General features: G+C 49.8%; 1 protein-coding gene across 1 annotated transcript in view; it reads left to right on the top strand.

Annotated features, from left to right (window-relative positions):
- The window catches only part of cfap43 (cilia and flagella associated protein 43), a 261,004-nt gene that overhangs the window by 187,715 nt on the left and 49,151 nt on the right, over window positions 1-24,138 (top strand). Inside the window, exons 27-29 of the mRNA XM_085996108.1 lie at window positions 5,065-5,190; window positions 9,800-9,919; window positions 14,301-14,408. Of these exons, the coding sequence (XP_085852234.1) occupies window positions 5,065-5,190; window positions 9,800-9,919; window positions 14,301-14,408 (354 nt within the window). The remainder of the gene's footprint in view (window positions 1-5,064; window positions 5,191-9,799; window positions 9,920-14,300; window positions 14,409-24,138) is intronic.

Below are 24,138 nucleotides of genomic sequence, written 5' to 3'. Positions count from 1 at the left end.
TCAGTACTGACCCTCCGACAATGCGGCTCTCCCTCAGTACCGCCCCTCCAACAATGCGGCGCTCCCTCAGTACTGCCCCTCCGACAGTGCAGCTCTCCCTCAGTACTGCCCCTCCGACAGTGCAGCGCTCCCTCAGTACTGCCCCTCCGACAGTGCAGCGCTCCCTCAGTACTGCCCCTCCGACAGTGCGGCGCTCCCTCAGTACTGCCCCTCCGACAGTGCGGCGCTCCCTCAGTACTGCCCCTCCGACAGTGCAGCGCTCCCTCAGTACTGCCCCTCCGACAGTGCGGCGCTCCCTCAGTACTGCCCCTCCGACAGTGCAGCGCTCCCTCAGTACTGCCCCTCCGACAGTGCAGCGCTCCTTCAGGACTGCCCCTCCGACAGTGCAGCGTTCCCTCAGTATTGACCCTCCGACAGTGCGGCGCTCCCTCACTACTGCCCCTCCGACAGTGCAGCGCTCCCTCAGTATTGACCCTCCGACAGTGCGGCGCTCCCTCAGTACTGCTCCTCCAACAGTGCAGCGCTCCCTCAGTACTGCCCCTCCGACAGTGCGGCGCTCCCTCAGTACTGCCCCTCCAACAGTGCGGCGCTCCCTCAGTACTGCTACTCCGACAGTGCAGCGCTCCCTCAGTATTGACCCTCCGACAGTGCGGCGCTCCCTCAGTACTGACCCTCCGACACTGCAGCGCTCCCTCAGTACTGTCCCACTGACAGTGTAGCACTCCCTCGGTACTGCCCCTCCAACAGTATGGCGCTCCCTCAGTACTGACCCTCCGACAGTGCAGCGCTCCCTCAGTACTGCCCCTCCGACAGTGTGGCACTCCCGCAATACTGCTCCTCCGAACGTGCGGCGCTCCCTCAGTACTGCCACTCCGACTGCGGCACTCCCTCAGTACTGCCCCTCTGACAGTGCGGCACCCCCTCAGTACTGCCCCTCCGACAGTGCAGTGCTCCCTCAGTACTGCCGCTCCGACAGTGCAGCGCTCCCTCAGTACTGACACTCCGAAAGCGCGGCACTCCCACAGTAATGCCCCTCCAACAGTTCAGAACCCCCTCAGTACTGCCCTTCCTACAGTGCAGCACTCCCTCAGTACTGCTCTTCCAACAGTGCGGTGCTCCCTCTGTACTGCCCCTTCCGACACTGCAGCATTCCCTCAGTACTGCCCCTCCAACAGTGCAGCGTCCCCTCAGTACTGACCCTCTGACAATGCGGCGCTCCCTCAGTACTGCCCCTCCGACAGTGCAGTGCTCCCTCAGTACTGCCCCTCCGACAGGGTAGCACTCCCTCACCACTGCCCTTCCGACAGTGTAGCATTCCCTCAGTACTGCCCCTCTGACAGTGCAGCACTCCCTCAGTACTGCCCCTCCAACAGTGCAGCACTCTCTCAGTACTGCCCCTCCGACAGTGTAGCACTCCCTCAGTACTGCCCCTCCGACAGTTCAGCGCTCCCTCAGCACTGCCCCTCCGACAGTGCAGCGCTCCCTCAGTACTGCCCCTCCGACAGTGCAGCGCTCCCTCAGTGCTGCCCCTCCGACAGTGCAGCGCTCCCTCAGTACTGCCCCTCCGACAGTGCAGCGCTCCCTCAGTGCTGCCCCTCCGACAGTGCAGCGCTCCCTCAGTACTGCCCCTCCGACAGTGCAGCACTGCCTCAGTACTGCCCCTCCGACAGTGCAGCGCTCCCTCAGTACTGCCCCTCCGACAGTTCAGCGCTCCCTCAGTACTGCCCCTCCGACAGTGCAGCGCTCTCTCAGTACTGCCCCTCCGACAGTGCAACACTCCCTCAGTACTGCCCCTCCGACAGTGCAGCACTGCCTCAGTACTGCCCCTCCGACAGTGCAGCACTCCCTCAGTACTGCCCCTCCGACAGTGCAGCACTCCCTCAGTACTGCCCCTCCGACAGTGCAGCACACCCTTAGTACTGCCCCTTCGACAGTGCAGCACTGCCTCAGTACTGCTCCTCCAACAGTGCAGCACTCCCTCAGTACTGACCCTCCGACAGTGCAGCACTGCCTCAGTACTGTCCCTCCGACAGTGCGGCACTCCCTCAGTACTGCCTCTCTGAAATTGCAGTACGCCCTCAGTACTGCCCCTCCGACAGTGCGGCACTCCCTCAGTACTGCCCCTCCAACAGTACGGCGCTCCCTCAGTACTGACCCTCCGACAGTGCAGCGCTCCCTCAGTACTGCCCCTCCGACAGTGCGGCCCTCCCGCAATACTGCCCCTCCGAACGTGCGGCGCTCCCTCAGTACTGCCCCTCCGACTGCGGCACTCCCTCAATACTGCCCCTCCGACCGTGCAGCGCTCCCTCGGTACTGCCCCTCTGACAATGCAGCACTCCCTCAGTACTGCCCCTCCGACAGTGCGGCACTCCCTCAGTACTGCCCCTCCGACAGTGCAGTGCTCCTCAGTACTGCCGCTCCGACAGTGCAGCGCTCCCTCAGTACTGACACTCCGAAAGCGCGGCGCTCCCACAGTAATGCCCCTCCGACAGTGCAGCGTTCCCCCAGTACTGACCCTCTGACAATGCGGCGCTCCCTCATTACTGCCCCTCCGACAGTTCAGCGCTCCCTCAGTACTGCGCCTCCGACAGTGCGGCGCTCCGTCAGTGCAGCGTCCCCTCAGTACTGCCCCTCCGCCAGTGCAGCACTCCCTCAGTACTGCTCCTCCAACAGTGCAGCGCTCCCTCAGTACTGCCCCTCCAACAGTGCAGTGCTCCCTCAGTACCGCCCCTCCGACAGTGCAGTGCTCCCTCAGTACTGCCCCTCTGAAATTGCAGTACTGCCTCAGTACTGCCCCTCCGACAGTACGGCGCTCCCTCAGTACTGACCCTCCGCCAGTGCAGCGCTCTCGCAATACTGCCCCTCCGAACATGCGGCGCTCCCTCAGTACTGCCCCTCCGACTGCGGCACTCCCTCAATACTGCCCCTCCGACCGTGCAGCGCTCCCTCAGTACTGCCCCTCTGACAATGCAGCACTCCCTCAGTACTGCCCCTCCGACAGTGCGGCACTCCCTCAGTACTGCCCCTCCGACAGTGCAGTGCTCCCTCAGTACTGCCGCTCCGACAGTGCAGTGCTCCCTCAGTACTGCTGCTCCGACAGTGCAGCGCTCCCTCAGTACTGACACTCCGAAAGCGCGGCGCTCCCACAGTAATGCCCCTCCAACAGTTCAGAACCCCCTCAGTACTGCCCTTTCTACAGTTCAGCACTCCCTCAGTACTGCTCTTCCAACAGTGCGGTGCTCCCTCTGTACTGCCCCTTCCGACACTGCAGCGTTCCCTCAGTACTGCCCCTCCAACAGTGCAGCGTCCCCTCAGTACTGCCACTCCGACAGTTCAGCGCTCCCATCAGTACTGACCCTCTGACAATGCAGCGCTCCCTCAGTATTGCCCCTCTGACAGTGCAGCACTCCCACAGCACTGCCCTTCCGACAGTTCAGCGCTCCCTCAGTACTGCCCCTCCGACAGGGTAGCACTCCCTCAGCACTGCCCCTCCGACAGTGCAGCACTCCCTCAGCACTGCCACTGCGACAGTGTAGCACTCCCTCTGTACTGCCCCTCCAACAGTGCAGCACTCCCTCAGAGCTGCCCCTCCACAGTGCAGCACTCCCTCAGTACTGCCCCTCCCAACAGTGCGGCGCTCCCTCAGTACTGCCCCTCCGACAGTGCAGCGTCCCCTCAGTACTGCCCCTCCGACAGTGCAGCACTCCCTCAGCACTGCCCCTCTGACAGTGCGGCGCTCCCTCAGTACTGCTCCTCCAACAGTGCAGCGCTCCCTCAGTACTGCCCCTCCGACAGTGCAGCACTCCCTCAGCAGTGCCCCTCTGACAGTGCAGCGCTCCCTCAGTACTGCCCCTCCGACAGTGCAGCACTCCCTCAGTACTGCCCTTCCACAGTACTGCCTTTCCTACAGTGCAGCACTCCCTCAGTACTGCTCTTCCAACAGTGCGGTGCTCCCTCTGTACTGCCTCTTCCGACACTGCAGCGTTCCCTCAGTACTGCCCCTCCGACAGTGCAGCGTCCCCTTAGTAATGCCCCTCCGACAGTTCAGCGTTCCCTCAGTACTGACCCTCTGACAATGCGGCGCTCCCTCAGTACTGCCCCTCCGACAGTGCAGCACTGCCTCAGTACTGCCCCTCCAACAGTGTAGCACTGCCTCAGTACTGCCCCTCCGACAGTGCAGCACTCCCTCAGTACTGCCCCTCCGACAGTGCAGCACTCCCTCAGTACTGCCCCTCCGACAGTGCAGCACTCCCTCAGTACTGCCCCTCCGACAGTGCAGCACTGCCTCAGTACTGCCCCTCCGACAGTGCAGCACTGCCTCAGTACTGCCCCTCCGACAGTGCAGCACTGCCTCAGTACTGCCCCTCCGACAGTGCAGCACTCCCTCAGCACTGCCCCTCCGACAGTGCAGCGCTCCCTCAGCACTGCCCCTCCGACAGTGCAGCGCTCCCTCAGCACTGCCCCTCCGACAGTGCAGCACTCTCTCAGTACTGCCCCTCCGACAGTGCAGCGCACCCTCGGTGCTCCCTCGGTACTGCCCCTCCGACAGTGTAGCGCTCCCTCACTACTGCCCCTCCGCAAGTGCAGCGCTCCCTCAGCACTGCCCCTCCGACAGTGCGGCGCTCCCTCAGTACTGCCCCTCCAACAGTGCTGCACTCCCTCAGTACTGCCCCTCCGACAGTGCAGCGCTCCCTCAGTACTGCACTGGGAGTGTCAGCCTAGTTATTGTGCTCAAGTCTATGGAGTGGGACTTGAACCCATGCCCTGCTGGCTCAGAGGCGAGCTTGTTACCCACCAAACCACAGCTGACACTCCAGGCAAGAAAACGAACTGTTTCTCTGGTGATAATTTTCTGTTGTGTGCTCGCGAAGCACCGTACCCAGAAATTGGAGTAAAACCAGAAAAAGCAGGAGAATATCTTGGAGATTCCTGATGGGGGAGCGGGAACGCAGGGATACAGTGGAATATATTTGCGGGAGTCCGAGATCCAGCAGGATATTTTCGTGTGAGACCAGCGGGATACTGTCGCTGAATGCTAGCAGTGGCTCTTCCTGTTCCTTGCAGGAAGTCCCCGTCCCGCAGTTCATGGAGAAACCGGATTACGAGTGGAACGAGGAGCAGTTGAAACAAGCCAGAGAACACGCCATCAAGGAGCAGGAACTGAATGAAGAGAAGGACAAGTACAGGAAGGTGAACAAGGCACAGGCAGCGTATGAAAGTAGAAGGGTTGATTTGGAACAGCAGACAACATAATTAGGCCCAGAGATTTGTTTCCACCCATTCCACCTCCTCCAGGGACTTTGAGAGAGTTGTGGGGCTCGGGCAGCTTGCTGTAAGTGTATAAATCCGCCACAGAATATTGGCCCGCACTAAATCAACAACAACAACTTGCATTTATACAGCGCCTTTAACATAGTAAAACGTCCCAAGGCGCTTCACAGGAGCGATTATCAAACAACATTTGACACCGAGCCACATAAGGTGAAATTAGGGCAGGTGACCAAAAGCTTGGTCAGAGGTAGGTTTTAAGGAGCGTCTTAAAGGAGGAGGAGAGAGGTGCCGATTTGGAGAGGTTTCGGGAGGGAATTTCAGAGCTTAGGGCCCAGGCAGCTGAAGGCACGGCCGCCAATGGTGGAGCGATTAAAATCGGGGATGCGGAAGAGGCATATTAATGACTTGGATGAAGGGACCGAGTGTACTGTAGCCAAATTTACTGACGATACAAAGATAGGTGGGAAAGCAAGTTGTGGAGGAGGACACTACGGGCTGGATTTTCATTCTGGAGGCGTGTAGGAGGCGGGACTACAACTTTCAGGGTTGTAGTCCCGCCTCCATCGAGTTGTGGCCAACCCATGCGATCTTCACTTGATTGACCTTGTTGAGCACACCCAGCGGGCCCAGCAGGCCAATTAAGGGCCACCCAGCAACAGGTGACGTCACAGATTGACATTTCATCTGTCAAGAGCTTTTGACAGATGAAATATCAGCGTTTGACAGCTCTTTGAAGCTGTCAAACACTGACAATCTGTACACTAAGTTAATTCCTTCCTCTCAGGCTGGTTTAGAAATCTCTCCAGAACAGAAAGCAGAGGCTGCAACTTTTGACAGCTCGCGGCCATTCTGCTTTCTGTGCCGGTCGGCTGAGGGACTCCTGAGACCTGAAGGAAGGAAGGCTGTAAAGGTAAGTAAAACTTCTTTAAACACTTTACACACATCAAACACACTTACCTCTTCACTCATGCACCCGTCACTCACCTGAACACCGGACATCTGGAACCCTCCAAGCCCTTCAGCCCGACGGTCCGCCTCGCTAACTTGGTGTGGTTTGGAGCCGTCGGGAATCCCACACTTCACCAATGAAAATAGGGATTAGGCTAAAAACTGCCTGTTAACAGGCAGTTAATTGGCACTAATCCCCTTCCCGCCTCGGGGAGGCGGGTCCCAGTGCGGGTCGGGTACCCGCCTCCTTTGAAACTGGCATGAAGGCGGGATGGGTTCGTGCCCCCCGATTTCGAGATTTTAACCCCCTCACGCCTCCAATCCTGTCTCCACAGCCCAATGAAAATCCTGCCCAGAGTCTGCAAAGGGATATAGATAGGTGAAGTGAGTGGGCAGAAATTTGGCAGATGGAGTATAATGTGGGAAAATATGAGGTTATCCACTTTCGTAGGAAGAATAGAAAAGCAAATTATTATTTAAATGGAGAGAGATTACAGAATGCTGTGGTACAGAGGGATCTGGGGGTCCTCGTACATCAAACACAAAAAGTTAGCATGCAGGTACAGCAAGTAATTAGGAAGGCAAATGGAATGTTGGCCTTTATTGCAAAGGGGGGATGGAGTATAAGTGTAAGGAAGTCTTGCTACAACTGTACAGGGCGCTGGTGAGACCACACCTGGAGTACTGCGTACAGCTTTGGTCTCCTTATTTAAGGAGGGGTATACTTGCATTGGAGGCAGTTCAGAGAAGGTTCACGAGGTTGATTCCTGGGATGAAGGGGTTGTCTTATGAGGAAAGGTTGAGCAGGTTGGGCCGACACTCATTGGAGTTTAGAAGAATGAGAGGGGATCTTATTGAAACGTATAAGATTCTGAGAGGGCTTGACAGGGTAGATGCTGAGAGGATGTTTCCCTCGTGGGGGAATCTAGAACTAGGGGGCATAGTTTCAGAATAAAGGGTCGCCCTTTTAAAATGGAGCTGAGGAGGAATTTCTTCTCTCAGAGGGTCGTGAATCTTTGGAATTCTTTACCCCGGAGAGCTGTGGAGGCGGGGGGTCATTGAATATATTCAAAGCTGAGATAGACAGATTTCTGAACTACAGGGGAGTCGAGGGTCATGGGGAACGGGCAGAAAAGTGGAGTTGAGGCCAAGATCAGATCAGCCATGATCTTATTGAATGGCGGAGCAGGCTCGAGGGGCCGACTGGCCTACTTCTACTCCTATTTCTTATGTTCTTATGAGAAGCGCAGAGATCTGAGTGGGTTGTAGGATTGGAGGAGGTTACAGAGATAGCGAGGGGCGAGACCATGGAGGGATTTGAAAACAATTTTAAAATCAAGGCGTTGCCAGCCCGGGAGCCAATGTAGGTCAGCGAGCACACGGGTAATGGGTGAATGGGACTGGGTGTGAGTTAGGACACGGGTCAGTGAGCACAGGGGGGCGATGGGTGAATGGGACTGGGTGTGAGTTAGGACATGGGGCAGTGAGCACAGGGGTGATGGGTGAACGGGACTGGGTGTGAGTTAGGACACGGGGCAGTGAGCACAGGGGGGCGATGGGTGAACGGGACTGGGTGTGAGTTAGGACACGGGGCAGTGAGCACAGGGGGTGATGGGTGAACGGGACTTGGTGTGAGTTAGGACACGGGGCAGTGAGCACAGGGGTGATGGGTGAACGGGACTGGGTGTGAGTTAGGACACGGGGCAGTGAGCACTGGGGGTGATGGGTGAACGGGACTGGGTGTGAGTTAGGACACGGGGCAGTGAGCACAGGGGGTGATGGGTGAACGGGACTGGGTGTGAGTTAGGACACGGGGCAGTGAGCACAGGGGGTGATGGGTGAACGGGACTGGGTGTGAGTTAGGACACGGGGCAGTGAGCACAGGGGGTGATGGGTGAACGGGACTGGGTGTGAGTTAGGACACGGGGCAGTGAGCACAGGGGGTGATGGGTGAACGGGACTGGGTGTGAGTTAGGACACGGGGCAGTGAGCACAGGGGGTGATGTGTGAGCGGGACTGGGTGTGAGTTCGGACACTGGGCAGCCGAGTTTTGGATGAGCTGAAGTTTACGGAGGGTGGAAGATGGGAGGCCGGGAGTGCATTGGAATAGTCGGAGTCTGGCGGTGACAGAGGTAGGGAGGAGGGTTTCAGCAGCAGCTGAGCTGAGGCAGGGTTGGAAACGGGTGATGTTACGGAGGTGGAAGTAGGCGGTCTTGATGATGGAGTGGATATGTGGTCAGGAGCTCATTGCAGGGTCAAATACGACATCAAGGTTGCGAACAGTGTGGTTCAGCCTCAGACAGTTGCCAGGGAGAGGGATGGAGTCAGTGGCTCGGGAACGAAGTTTGTGGCGGGGACCGAAGACAATGGCTGCGGTCTTCCAAATACATAGTTGGAGGAAATTTCTGCTCATCCAGTGCTGGATATCGGACAAGCAGTACGACAAATCAAAGACAATGGAGGGGTCGAGAGAGGTGGTGGTGAGGTGGAGCTGGGTGTCATCAGCGTACATGTGGAAACTGATGCTGTGTTTTCGGATGATGTCGCCGAGAGGCAGAATGTAGATGAGAAATCGGAGGAGCCAAGGATAGATCCTTGGGGGACACCAGAGGTAATGGAGTGGGAGCAGGAAGAGATTCTCTGGCTACAACTGGATAGTAAGAATGGAACCAGGCGAGTGCAGTCCCACCCAGCTGGGCGATGGTGGAGAGGTGTTGGAAAAGGATGGAGTGGTCAACCATGTCAAAGGCTGCAGACAAGTCAAGAAGGACGAGGAGGGATAGTTTACCTTTGTCACAGTCACAAAGGATCTCACTTGTGACTTTGATAAGGGCCGTTTCGGTACCGTGGCAGGGGCGGGAACCTGATTGGAGGGATTCAAACATGGAGTTCCAGGAAAGATGGGCACGGATTTGGGAGGCGACAACTCGTACAAGGACTTTGGAGAGGAAAGGGGCAGTCGTTTGCAAGGACGGAGGGGTTCAAGGTTAGGTTTTTTGAGGAGAGGGGTGATGACGACAGATTTGAAGGGGAGGGGGACCGTTAAAAATATCAGCTAACATGGAGGCCAGGAAGAGAGTTTGGGTGGTCAGCAGTTTAATAGATTCAAGGGAGCAAGAAGTTGGACTCATGGACAAGATGAGTTCAGAGATTGGAGAGAAGCTAGAGAAAGATGCGAGTTCAGGGCTAGGGCACAGGGTAAGTGGGGAAGTTTGGCCCGGTGGGCGAGGGGAAGGGAGGGAAGTGGCAGAGGCAGCTGAACGGATGGTCTCAATCTTACTGACAAAGAAATCCATGAGATCCTTGCACCTGCCGATGATTGTTAATGATAGGAGGGTCCCCTGAGCCCAGCACATTGGGGTAGGATGGGGAAAATCAGCTAGAATTCCGGCACCTAATCCCTAACCAGTGTCTGCTGCTGGCATGTGTGTGTATATGTGTTTGCGAGTTTGTGTGTGTATTTGTGCGGTCTGTGTATATGCATGTATGTAAGTGTGCGTGCAGTGTGACTTTTTGTGGCTGTGTTTGATGAGGTTGTTTGTCCCGGTGAGGTGGAGCTGACTTATCTCCTGTTTTACAGACGCTGGAGTCGGAGCTGAAGAAACTACAAGGTGCAATCGCAGAAACCACCAACAGCTTCGACGAGACAATGAACAAACTGTTTGATAGGAAAGTGAGAACTGAAATGATCATCTACCAGGTAAATCTTCACAAACCTCTCGTCACGGCCCAGCCCTGCACCCACTGTGCACACTCAAACACCAGCTCCACACCTAGTGTGCAGTGATGGGGGTCGATTTTCAGTGTGCCGTGAGGCGGGCTTTTAGGCGTGCGAGGGGCTAAAATCCCGAATTCGGGGGTCCCGACACCATCCCACCCAAAACCCGCCTCCACGTAAGTTTCAAAGGAGGCGGGTACCCGCCCCGCACTGGGACCCGCCGACCCGAGGCGGGCAGGGATTAGTGCCAATTAACTGCCTGTTAACAGGTAGTTGACAGGCAGTTTTTAGCCTAATCCCTATTTTGAAGGTTGTCGTGTGGGATTCCCGACGGCTCCAAACCACGCCAGGTTAGAGGAGTCGGGCCGTCGGGTTGAAGGAGTTGGAGGGGTCGAGATGTCGGTGTTCAGGTGAGTGATGGGTGCATGAGTGCAAAGGTAAGTGTGTTTGGTGTGTCTAAAGTGTGTAAAGAAGTTTAAATTACCTGTACATACCTTTACAGCCTTCCTTCCTCTAGGTTTCAGGAGTCCATCATCTCACCGGCACAGAAAGCAGAATGGCTGCGATCTGTCAAAAGTGACAGCCTGCAGCTTTCAGTGCCGGCGAGATTTCTAACTGAGTCTGTGGAGAAGGACTCAGGTTAGAAGTAAGACTGTCAGTGTTTGACAGCTTCAAGCAGCTGTGAAACACTGATATTTCATCTGTCAACACGTCTTGACAGATGAAATTTCAGCCTGCGACGTCACCTGTTGCCGGGTGGCCCTTAATTGGCCTGCTGAGCCCGCTGGGCGGGCTCAATAAGGTCAATCAAGTGAAAATCGCGTGGATTGGCCGCATCTCGATGGAGGCGGGACTACAACCCGAAAGTTGTAGTCCCGCCTCCTTCCCGACTTCTGAATGAAAATCCAGCCCCTAGTGTCCAGCGACTGTGTCTGTACCCAGTGACATCTTGGCAGGTGAAGCCAAACTGGCAACACATGGGGCAGTGTAGAGGGAGCTTTACCCTATATCTAACCCGTGCTGTACCTGCCCTGGGAGTGTTTGATGGGACAGTGTAGAGGGAGCTGTAACGATCAATAACATGTCATTCTATAGTGGACACTAGGTAGAGCCGTATATAGCTGTATTAAGACTACACTACCCAGCTGTATATATATTAAGACTACATTACCCATGAGGCACTAGGCTACCCACAAGGCAACAGTCAAGATGGAAGCCTCTACAGATACTGTACCAGTCCACATGTGCTCAATAAAGTAACTAGCAAAAGCTAGCTGTGTTCATAATAAGAATGTCTAGTTATTAATGAACATAACATGGTACCAGGGTGGTGAAGATCTGCTGAAAATTGTGAAAAGCGACATGGAGAATTTGAAGCCACCAGAGCGTTTGAATCTCACAGGAAAAAATCGACTACAATTGGCAGACTTTTAAGCAGCAATTTGAACTCTACATTGCAGCCATCGAATTCGGTACGAAGCCAGACGCAAGGAAGATAGCGTTGCTGCTTACGGTTGCAGGCCCACAGGCGATAGAGGTATTTAATACATTTGTATTTAATCCAGCGGAGAACAGAGAAAAATTAGAAGATGTGCTAAAAAAAATTGATGCACATTGCTCTCCCAAAAAGAATGAGACGTATGAAAGATACATCTTCCGTTCTCGGACACAGCAACAAAATGAGACTTTTGATAGCTTTATAACTGATCTGAAACTGAAAGCACAGACATGTAATTTCTCTGAGCTCAAAGCATCCATGATTCGTGACCAGATTGTGTTTGGTATTCATGATAAAAAAGTCAGGGAACGTCTGTTGAGAGAAACCGAACTAAATTTGGAAAATGCGGTGAAAATATGCCAAGCCAGCAAGCTAGCTCGAAAGCACGCGAAGACTTTCAGTGAAATCAATAATGGTGCAATTGTAACGAGTGATAATGCTACTGTCGGTGCTGTGTCCTATAAGGGGAAGAAACATGGGCAGAACAGAAATGAAAAGCAATCGGAGGATGACATTTTTAATTGTAAACGCTGTGGTTACAAACACCAGTTAAGACAATGCCCAGCGTTTGGAAAAATGTGCACAAAGTGTAATGGAAAGAATCACTTTGCCAAACAATGCTTTTCAAAAGTAAAAACAACGAAAGGGCAACAAGTTAATGTGATTGAGGACACTGATTTAAGTGAGACATTTTTTGTAGGAATGGTGTCATGTGACGATATCAAAAAAGATACAGAAAATGTGCAGCCCTCAGAAATGGACAATGCTGAACATAAAGTCAATGCAGTAAAAGTGGACAAATGGATGATCCCACTGCAGATAAATGGAGCATTAGTTACATTGAAACTGGACACTGGGGCAAAAGCAAACTTAATCAGTATGAGTGACATAAAAAATATGAAAGAAAAGCCCAAAATACAGAAAATGTCAGTACTACTGAAGAGCTATAATGGACAGAAAATAGATAGCTTAGGTGTATGCAGACTCAAAGTGACAGTCAAAGACAAAGTGCATCATCTCATGTTTTCTGTTGTGGCTGAAAGACTTGATTCGATACGAGGTGACAAAGCTTGTGAGGACTTAGAACTGGTCAAAAGAGTCTACCGTATAAACTGTGCCATAAGCAGACCAGATGACTCAGGTGATGAAGCAGAGAGCCCATCAAGGATGAAAAGGCCAAAGGGTATCCATGTCTTCAAAAAGCCTAGTTTCTCCAAGAAGAAAGAAAAAGACTTTAAGGTCAAAGAGAAGCCAAAGGAAGAAAAGCACAAAGAGGAAAAACACAAGGAGAAAAAGTCCAAAGATATAACCGCAGCAGATGTTGTTAAGCAGTGGAAAGAGAAAATGAAAAAGAAGAAGCCTGCACCAGAGCAGGAAGCAGTTCCGGTGGATACTCCTTCTTCCCTCAGGCCAGTCTTTGGTGTTCCATTAGCCGAGGCTGCTGAGAGGACTATGCTGTATGATGGGATCCAGCTGCCAGCAATTTTTCGAGAGTGCATTGACTACATTGAGAGTTATGGCATGAAGAGTGAAGGAAACACTGAAACCCTCTCCAAGCAAAGATCGCAAGGAGACCTCGATCTATACAAGAGCAGATTGATGACAATGCCGCAACTGCATCTTGTCATTCACCGCCAGAACAATCTCATGAAGACACATCAGACTTACCCGTGTTGAGAAGATCCAAATGTGAAGTAAAAGAGCCTGATAGACTTAATCTTTGAGTACAATGTAAAGCTTTGAAAATGTGTTGACTGTTTTGAAAATGTTTATGTTTATAGAGCACTAACAAAAGTGTTACTGATATTATCTTTATTGTTTTCTTGAAAGTTGATTAATATTGATTTTGTTAAACCTCAAAGAAAGGGGGATGTAACGATCAATAACATGTCATTCTATAGTGGACACTAGGTGGAGCCGTAGAGCTGTATATAGCTGTATTAAGACTACACTACCCAGCTGTATATATATTAAGACTACATTACCCATGAGGCACTAGACTACCCACAAGGCAACAGTCAAGATGGAAGCCTCTACAGATACTGTACCAGTCCACATGTGCTCAATAAAGTAACTAGCAAAAGCTAGCTGTGTTCATAATAAGAATGTCTAGTTATTAATGAACATAACAGGAGCTTTACTCTGTATCTAACCCGTGCTGTACCTGCCCTGGGAGTGTTTGATAGGACAGTGTAGAGGGAGCTTTACTCTGTATCTAACCCGTGCTGTACCTGCCCTAGGAGTGTTTGATGGGACAGTGTAAAGGGAGCTTTACTCTGTATCTAACCCGTGCTGTACCTGCCCTGGGAGTGTGTGATGGGACAGTGTAGAGGGAGCTTTACTCTGTATCTAACCCGTGCTGTACCTGCCCTGGGAGTGTTTGATGGGGCAGTGTAGAGGGAGCTTTACTCTGTATCTAACCCGTGCTGTACCTGCCCTGGGAGTGTTTGATGGGACAGTGTAGAGGGAGCTTTACTCTGTATCTAACCCGTGCTGTACCTGCCCTGGGAGTGTTTGATGGGACAGTGTAGAGGGAGCTTTACTCTGTATCTAACCCGTGTTGTACCTGCCCTGAGAGTGTTTGACGGGACAGTGTAGAGGGAGCTGTACTGATTGGAACAACGAACAGGCTAAAGTTCCTTTAAGTGTGTGTAAGGAAAAGTGCTGTAGATTCCCACTAGATTGCTGAAAAATATGGGATCATGTCCTGGAGTGGGACTTGACCCCTCAACCTTCTGAATTGGAGGTCAGAGTGCTACTGACTGAGCCAAGCTGGCACTGGTTAGGTGGTTAGGAACATTCCCCAGCATTGCAGATATAAAAGTGATTTGTGTTGTGAGGGACTGACTGACTCTTTACCCACAGGAGGAGCTGAAGATCTGCAATCTGGTCTTCTCACTGCGAATAGAGGAAGAGTTACACAACAGGGACGCTCAACTGAACCACCTACTCACAGAGCAGAAAGATTCCACGGTACAAGATAGGGATAGAATTAGATCCAAGATAAGTGCAAATCTCATTGAGGCATAACACTGCCATTCACTAACCATTGTCTGCCATTACATAACACTGCCATTCACTAACCATTGTCTGCCATTACATAACACTGCCATTCACTAACCATTGTCTGCCATTACATAACACTGCCATTCACTAACCATTGTCCACATTTACACATCATTTTTGCTCTGCTCTGATTTTGTGCATGAGAATAACATTTAAAATCCAATTGCTGGCTCATGAACAATCCAGTTTTGATAAAGGGTTTTGCAGCCACAAGATAATGTGCCTGTTCCCTCCGCAGAGGCTGCCTGATCTGCTGAGTGTCTCCAGCATTTACGGTGGCATAGTGGTTAGCACTATTGCCTCACAGCGCCAGGGACCCGGGTTCGAATCCGGCCTCGGGTGACTGTCTGTGTGGAGTTTGCACATTCTCCCGTGTTTGCGTGGGTTTCCTCCGGGTGCTCCGGTTTCCTCCCACAGTCCAAAGATGTGCGAGTTAGGTTGATTGGCTATGATAAATTAACCCTTAGTGTTAGGCTCGATGGGCCGAAATGGCCTCTATCTGCACTGTGGGGTTTCTGTGATTCTGTGAATGTTTTGTTTTTTACTGTGGGTTAACACTGTATATTAAATAGTCGCAGATTAATGCCCTAAAATTGCACACGGAGCAGATTATACCTTGCTGACGGTGTTTGTACTCCACACGAGCCTGCTCCCACTCCTCCCACCCTGCCCTTATCCCTTTGTTCCCTTCTCCTTCGTGTACACATCAAGCCTCCCCGTAAATGCTTCAATACTCTCTGCCACATTCTCTCCGCTCTGTGCAAAGAATTTCCTCCTAAATTCCTTATTTGATCTGTTAGTGACTATATTATATTGTTCTGGACTCCCCCCACAAGTGGACACAGTTTCTCCCCATCCACCCTATCGAATCCCTTCATCATTTTAAACACTCATAAGAAATAGGAGCAGGAGTAGACCAATCGGCCCCTCGAGCCTGCTCCGCCATTCAATAAAATCATGGCTGATCTGATCCTAACCGCCAATCCACTATCACAGAACCATCTCCTGAATCTAACAGAATTAGACACACGAAATAGGAGCAGGATCAGGCTACACGGCCCCTGGGCCCGCTCCGCTACCCACAGGGCCATGTCCGATCCGAACCTAGACTCATGTCCAAATTCCTGCCCGCTCCCCGTAACCCTTAATTCCCTTTACTTCTAGGAAACTGTCTATTTCTGTTTTAAATTTATGTAATGATGTAGCTTCTACAGCTTTTTGGGGCAGCATATTCCATGGACCTACCACCCTCTGAGTGAAGTAGTTCCTCCTCATCTCAGTTTTGAAAGAGCAGCCCCTTATTCTAAGACTATGCCCCCTAGTTCTAGTTTCACCCATCATCGGGAACATCTTCCCCGCATCCACCCGATCCAACCCCTTCACAATCTTATATGTTTCAATAAGATCGCCCCTCATTCTTCTGAACTCCAATGAGTAGAGTCCCAATCTACTCAACCTCTCCTCATATGTCCATCCCCTCATCCCCGGGATTAACCGAGTGAACCTTCTTTGTACTGACTCGAGAGCAAGTATGTCTTTTCTTAAGTATGGACACCAAAACTGTATGCAGTATTCCAGGTGCGGTCTCACCAATACCTTGTACAACTGAAGCAATACCTCCCTATTTTTATATTCTATCCCCCTAGCAATGAAAGCCAACATTCCATTGGCCTTCTTAATCACTTGCTGCACCTGCATACTAACCTTTTGAGTTTTGTGCACCAGGACCCCCAGATCCCTTTGTACTTCAGTACTTTCCAGTTTCTTACCATTAAGATAATAACTTGCTCTACGATTTTTCCTGCCAAAGTGCATAACCTCACACTTCCCAGTATTGTATTCCATCTGCCAAATCTCTGCCCACTTACTTAGCCTGTCTATGTCCCCTTGCAGGTTTTTTATGTCCTCCTCACTCACTACTTTCCCTCCCATCTTAGTATCATCTGCAAACTTTGATATGTTACACTCGGTCCCCTCCTCCAAATCGTTAATATAGATTGTAAAGAGTTGGGGACCCAGCACTGACCCCTGTAGAACACCACTAGTTACTGATTGCCAGTCCGAGAATGAACCATTTATCCCAACTCTCTGCCTTCTGTTAGAGAGCCAATCCTCTATCCATGCCAGAATATTACCCCCAATCCTGTGATTTTTTATCTTAAGCAATAATCTTTTGTGTGGCACCTTGTCAAATGCCTTTTGGAAGTCTAAATACACTACGTCCACTGGTTCCCCTTTATCCACCCTATATGTTACTTCCTCAAAGAACTCCAGCAAATTTGTCAAACATGACTTCCATCGGGTCTTCTCTTTTACAGAGAAAGGAACCACAGGCTGCTCAATCTTTCCTGATACTTGCATCCTCTCAATTCTGGTAACATCCTTGTAAATCTGTTCTGCACTTTTCCAGTTGGTCAAGACTTTTTGTAGTGTGGTGACCAGAACTGCACACAGTCCTCAAAGTGTGCTCTCACCAAGCTTCTATATCAATTTAACAATACTTCTCTGCTTTTATATTCTATTTCAGATTCACCAGAATGATACCAGGGATTAAAGGGTTAAATTTTGAGGCCTGGTTGCATAAACATGGCTTGTATTCCCTTGAGTTTAGAAGGTTCAGGGGTGATCTAATCGAGGTGTTTAAAATGATTACGGTATTTGATAGGATAAGAACATAAGAAATAGGAGCAGGAGTCGGCCATTTGGCCCCTCGAGCCTGCTCCGCCATTCAATAAGATCATGGCTGATCTTCGACCTCATCTCCACTTTCCTGCACTATCCCCATATCCCTTGATTCCCTTAATATTCAAAAATCTATCGATCTCTGTCTTGAATATACTCAATGACTGAGCCTCCACAACCCTCTGGGGTAGAGAATTCCAAAGATTCACCACCCTGAGTGAAGAAATTTCTCCTCATCTCGGTCCTAAATGGCCGACCCCTTATTCTGAGACTGTGACCCCTGGTTCTAGACTCCCCAGCCAGGGGAAACATCTACCCTGTCAAGCCCTGTAAGAATTTTGTATGTTTCTGTGGTGTATGTGCCTTTAAGAGCAATTGTGGTGTATGTGCCTTTAAGAGCCCCAGGTGTGCGTAATGCCGGTAATTGCCACTTGGGCTATACAAGCCTGTGTATTGTGTATATCCTTTAGAACCCCCCCCCAGACTTGCTTAGTAAATACCTATGAACCAACTCCTGTCTTCAGTGTCTTTATCTACACACGGACACTACAGTGGCGACGAAGTGGAAACGGACTTACCTGCAATTCGGCAGCACCTCAAGGACATCGATTCCTCCAGCGTCCAGAAGACTCAAGGAAGTAATAGAAACTGTGGTTTCACCAGCTGGCCAAGCTGGTGGCAGGTACTGCGCTAATCCTTCCTGGGCGTCAGGCTGGGGCTCCAGCGTCGGGCTCTACAGCTGAGACAGGCAGCGAAATCGGAGGCAAGCAATAACGGACTGGGAGGGTGCACTCGGGAGACGGCCGGCGCGGCAAGCAGGTCAGCGTTTAGACCTCCGTCGGGAACGAGTCTCCAACAGTGAATAAACGGAAACCACAGTAAAACAGCGTTGTTATCGGTAGCAGCGGTGGGAAAGCGCAGAAAGCGCCATATCGTTGCTACAGAGAAAAAAAAAAGCGCGGGAAGCGCCATATCTTTTTTTTGAAATGCCTAAGTCTGGCAATATGGATGCTTTTGATAACGAAACAGAGCCTAACTTTGGCAATATTGATGTTTTTGATAACAAGATAGAGAATTGGACCACATATGTAGAAAGAGTGGAGGTGTTTTGCACCGCAAATGGAATAGAAGATGAAAAAAAAGCTTCAGTGCTTCTGGATCTAATGGGCGCAGAAACATACAAGCTGTTACGCAACTTAATCACTCCAGCCGAACCGATGGACAAGAATTTTGAGGAGATTGTTGATACCCTACACTGCCAATTCGAGGCAGATTCTCTGCAAGACAAATTCATCTGCGATCCCCTGAGTGTAGAAACACAAAAAAAGGTATCTTCTGGAAAAGATTTAACACTGGACAAGGCTTTCAGTGCAATAGGAGCGGCAAAGATACAGCAAAGGCCACAGGACTTCGGCACCCATGAAATGACACGGGGTTTCAAGAGACGTTATCGCTGCGGCAGATCCAACCATGACCAGAGGGATTGCTGGTTCAAAGAAAAAGCATGCAGGCGATGCGGAAAGATGGGACACATTCCACGTGTATGCCGATCTGAAAATAAAAAATCCACTAACGGGAAAAGAATCAATAAGGAAAAGCACAGAAAGGTACAAATGATGATGGACAGTAGCTCCAAAGACCAGAAGAGCGATAGCGACTCCGGGAACAAGAGACTAAGCTCTCTCAAATTACATAATGTAATTGCCAATGAAGATTACCAGACCATTTGGGTTACCCTCATAATAGCAGGGTCCCCAGTTAAAATGGAGCTAGATACAGGATCAGCTCTAACCGTAATAAATCGATGAGATTACGAGAGGCTATTTTCGCATATACCTCTAAAAGACACATCCATTATCTTAAAAACATATACGGGGCAGAAAGTATACCCCAAAGGAAAAATAAAGGTGCCTGTGGTATACAACGGCAAAGAAATACAAAAGTTGTATTTATACATTCTACAAGATGGTGGTCCACCGTTGTTGGGACGTGAATGGATAAGGAAGATACGTTTAGACTGGCACTCCATTCAGGCACTGACGGTGACCAGTAAGGAAAAAAACAAGGATGACATCATACCTGAACGATTAAAAGACATCTTGGCCAACGCCAAAGAAGTGTTTCAAGAGAAACTAGGAACCTTGAAAGGCATCACCGCCTCAATAAAAGTGGAAGATGCAGCAATTCCAAAAAATTTTAAGGCAAGACCGGTGCCATACGCAATACGTCCGGCAGTCGAGGCAAAGCTGGAGAATTTGGAAAAGGCAGGCGTATTATCCAAAATAGATTGGAGCGAATGGGCAACACCCATTGTTCCAGTCATGAAAAAAGCATTGAAAAATAACTCTGAGGAACAGAGAAAAATTCGCATCTGTGGGGACTTTAAGGTGACTGTAAACCCGGACCTTCACACGGTACAGTATCCTCTTCCGAGGATAGAAGATATTTTCGCCTCACTATCCGGAGGAAAACGTTTCACAAAAATTGACTTGGCACAGGCATATCTACAGATGGAGGTTGAGGAGACCTCTAAAAAGTATCTCACAATAAACACACACAAAGGTCTGTACCAGTACAATCGACTGGTTTTTGGAGTAGCATCAGCTCCAGCTATCTGGCAAAGAGCTATGGAGCAAGTCCTGCAAGGGATTCCGGGGACTCAGTGTTACCTAGACGACATCCTTGTAACAGGAGAAAACGACAACGAGCACCTTGCCAATTTGGAGCAGGTGCTCACTAGGCTGAAAGAACGGGGCCTACGAGCAAATCGCCCCAAGTGCGAATTTTTCCAAAATCAGATATCATATTGTGGCCACATAATTAATAAGGAAGGGTTGCATAAGTCACCTGAAAAAATTGAAGCAGTTATAAAAGCCCCAGCACCTGAAAATGTTTCACAATTGAGGTCATTCCTGGGATTAATAAATTACTATCATAAATTTTTACCGAACTTATCAACTATTCTACACCCTCTTAATGATCTTCTACACACAGGAGTGATTTGGAAATGGAACGAAGACTGTAAACATGCCTTCCATAAATGTAAAGACTTAATCACATCCGAGAAAGTTTTGGGTCATTACAACCCATCACTACCAATCAGACTGGCGTGCGATGCATCCCCTTACGGCATAGGAGCGGTGTTGTCCCATAGATTCCCTGATGGCTCGGAATGGCCGATAGCTTTTGCGTCACGCTCATTGAACTCAGCTGAGCGTAACTATTCCCAGATAGACAGGGAAGCACTCAGCCTGGTATGGGGAGTGAAGAAATTCAACCATTACCTACACGGACAAAAATTTACCTTGCTGACTGACCATCAACCCCTCATCTCCATATTCAACCCTAAGAAAGGTGTCCCCATTATGACGGCACAAAGACTACAGAGGTGGTCCCTTTTTCTAGGGGCACACCAATACAACATTGAATACAAAGGGTCAAAACAGCATGGGAATGCTGACGGTTTATCGCGCCTGCCGTTGCCAACGATAGAAGAGGCACCTACAGTAGACCCAGTAGAGATATTCCACTCTACCATAGTGGAATGTCTACCGGTGACAAATTCTGCCATTGAAAGGGAGACCAGAAATGACCCTACTCTCTCACGGGTCTACAATTTAACAATGAAGGGATGGCCAGCACATGGCGAACCACTGTTGCCAGCATTCTCGCAAAGAAGAGAACAGCTGTCAGTGTGCCGAGGAACCTTGATGTGTGGATCCAGAGTGGTGATTCCACCCAAACTCCAGGATAAAGTGCTAAAGGAGCTTCACGAGGGGCATCTGGGTGGAGTGAAAATGAAGAACCTAGCTAGGGCGTTTGTATGGTGGCCAGGTATCGATGGAGACATCGAAGACATGACCAAGAGCTGCCTAGGATGCCAGAAGGTCCAAAATGCTCCACCACAGGCCCCTCTACATCCATGGGAGTGGCCCTCATCTCCCTGGCAAAGGGTGCACATCGACTTTGCTGGTCCATTTATGGACTCAATGTTCTTAATCGCAGTTGATGCACACTCCAAGTGGCCGGAGGTAATAAAGATGTCCTCCACCACCACGGAAAAAACCATCACAGTATTAAGGACCATATTTGCCAGGAATGGGCTGCCGGAACAGATATGTTCTGATAATGGACCGCAATTTGTGTCCGAAGAATTCAGAAAGTTCTTAAAGAACAATGGGGTAAAGCACTACACGTCCGCCCCATACCATCCCGCCACCAATGGATTGGCTGAAAGGTTTGTCCAGACCTTCAAGAAGGCCATGGGTAATGAAGACATAAAACTTCAGCACAAGGTGGATAACTTCTTATTTGCATATAGGAATGCAACACATATGGTTACAAACCAAACTCCCGCCATGATGTTCTACAATAGAAACCTAAGATGCCGGCTGGATTTGGTCAAGCCCAACATCCGAAGGGACGTGGAGAACCGGCAGTTTCAGGGCATGAATGAAAGGCCAACTAGGGCCTTCCAGATAGGCCAACCGGTTTTGGCCCGGGACTACCGTACCGAGAAATGGCAGCCTGGAACTATCTGCACACGACTAGGACCACTGATGTATACCGTGGACATCGGAGAAAGCATAATAAGGCGCCATGCTGACCAAATCATCAAGTCATCCGAAAAGTGACAACCTACACCACCACGCTATACATCTAACGATGAAGTAGAGATACCCATATCTACCTCCGATCCGGTGATACTGGAACCCGATGAACCCGACACTGGCATTCAAGCCGAATCAGCCTTGCCAGAAGAACCTACTACACCACCAGAAACTACTACACCCCCGAGGCGTTATCCGGACCGAGTCAGGAAGCCTCCTGAGAGACTAACTTATAATTAATTAATACAGCAATGTATATTATTTTGCATATAACATGTAATTAATAATTACTTAAAAAATGATGTACTAGTTAGCTAGAAGGGGAGGAATTGTGGTGTATGTGCCTTTAAGAGCCCCAGGTGTGCGTAATGCCGGTAATTGCCACTTGGGCTATATAAGCCTGTGTATTGTGTATATCCTTTAGAACCCCCCCCAGACTTGCTTAGTAAATACCTATGAACCAACTCCTGTCTTCAGTGTCTTTATCTACACACGGACACTACAGTTTCAATGAGATCACCTCTCATTCTTCTGAACTCTACAGAATATAGGCCTCGTCTAGTCAATCTCTCCTCATAGGACAATCCCCCCATCCCAGGAATCAGTTTGGTGAACCTTCGTTGCACTCCCTCTATGGCAAGTATATCCTTCCTTTGGTAAGGAGACCAAAACTGTACACAATACTCCAGGTGTGGTCTCACCAGGGCCCTATATAATTGCAGTAAGACGTCTTTACTCTTATACTCAAATCCTCTTGTAATAAAGGCCAACATACCATTTGCTTTCCTAATTGCTTGCTGTACCTGCATGTTAACTTTCAGTGATTTGTGTACAAGGACACCCAGGTCCCTCTGAACACCAACATTTCCCAATCTCTCACTATTTAAAAAATACTCTGCTTTTCTATTTTTCCCACCAAAGTGGATAACTTCACATTTCTCCACATTATATTCCATTTGCCATGTTCTTGCCCACTCACTTAGCCTGTCTATATCCCCTTGAAGCCTCCTTGCATCCTCCTCACAACTTACATTCCCACCCAGCTTTGTATCATCAGCAAACTTGGATATATTACATTTGGTCCCCTCATCCAAATCATTGATGTAGATTGTGAATAGCTGAGGTCCAAGCACCGATCCTTGTGGTACCCCACTAGTTACAGCCTGCCAACCCAAAAATGACCCATTTATTCCTACTCTCTGTTTTCTGTCCGTTAACCAATCCTCAATCCATGCTACTATATTACCCCCCATCCCATGAGCCCTAATTTTGTTTAATAACCTATTGTGTGGCACCTTATCGAATGCCTTCTGAAAATCCAAATACATCACATCCACTGGTTGCTCCTTATCTATTCTGCTAGTTACAACATCAAAAAACTCGAACAGATTCGTCAAACACGATTTCCCTTTCCGTGTTGACTCTGCCCAATCCTATTATTATTTTTTAAGTGCCCTGTTACCACATCCTTAATAATAGATTCTAGCATTTTCCCTACTACTGATGTCAGGCTAACTGGTCTGTAGTTCCCCATTTTCTCTCTCCCTCCTTTCTTAAATAGTGGGGTTACATTTGCCACCCTCCAATCCACGGGAACCGTTCCAAAATCTATGGAAGTTTGGAAAATGACAACCAATGCATCCACTATCTCTATAGTCACCTCTTTCAAAACCCTAGGATGTAGGCTGTCAGGTCCAGGGGATTTATTAGCTTTCAGTCCCATTAATTTCTCCAGTACAGGAAACTTTGGTTTATCCGGAGGTTATATGTCCGGAATACTCGATCTAACGGCAAAAATCAGGAGCCGTTTTCTAAGTTTTTTTTAGTTCTCGTTGCTTTTTTTTTCCCAGTCAGGCAATGCAAGGTCTGTAGCTATAGCAACAGCTTCAGCTAGAGATGCTTGCAGCTGCAGCCGACTGTTTTGAAGCTGTTGCTACAGGGTTTGTTGATTCACACGGAGCTTTTCAGTTCCGTATCTCTCAACATTAACGCTGGTATGTCCGGCACTTTTGATGGTACGGCACCAGCTCAGTGCCGGATATCAGAAAGTTTCCTGTACTATTTTTTTACTAATACTAATTTCTTTCAGTTCCTCATTCTTGCTAGAGCCTTGGTTCTCCACTATTTTCGGGAAGTTTTTTGCGTCTTCTGTGAAGACAAACACAAAGTATTTGTTTAATTTCTCTGCCATTTCCTTATTCCCCATTATAATTTCTCCTGTCTCAGCCTGTAAGGGACCCACATTTACTTTCGCTAATCTTTTCCTTTTTACATACCTATAGAAGCTTTTACAGTCTGTTTTTATGTCTCTCACTAGTTTACTCTCGTATTCTATTTTCCCTTTC

Source organism: Somniosus microcephalus, chromosome 8 (assembly GCF_052327205.1).
Source record: "Somniosus microcephalus isolate GS21.2 chromosome 8, FLI_Smic_1.0, whole genome shotgun sequence".
NCBI classification, from domain to species: domain Eukaryota; kingdom Metazoa; phylum Chordata; class Chondrichthyes; order Squaliformes; family Somniosidae; genus Somniosus; species Somniosus microcephalus.
The sequence above is the reverse complement of the archived record's forward strand: the minus strand, read 5'-3'. Positions and strand labels throughout refer to the sequence as shown.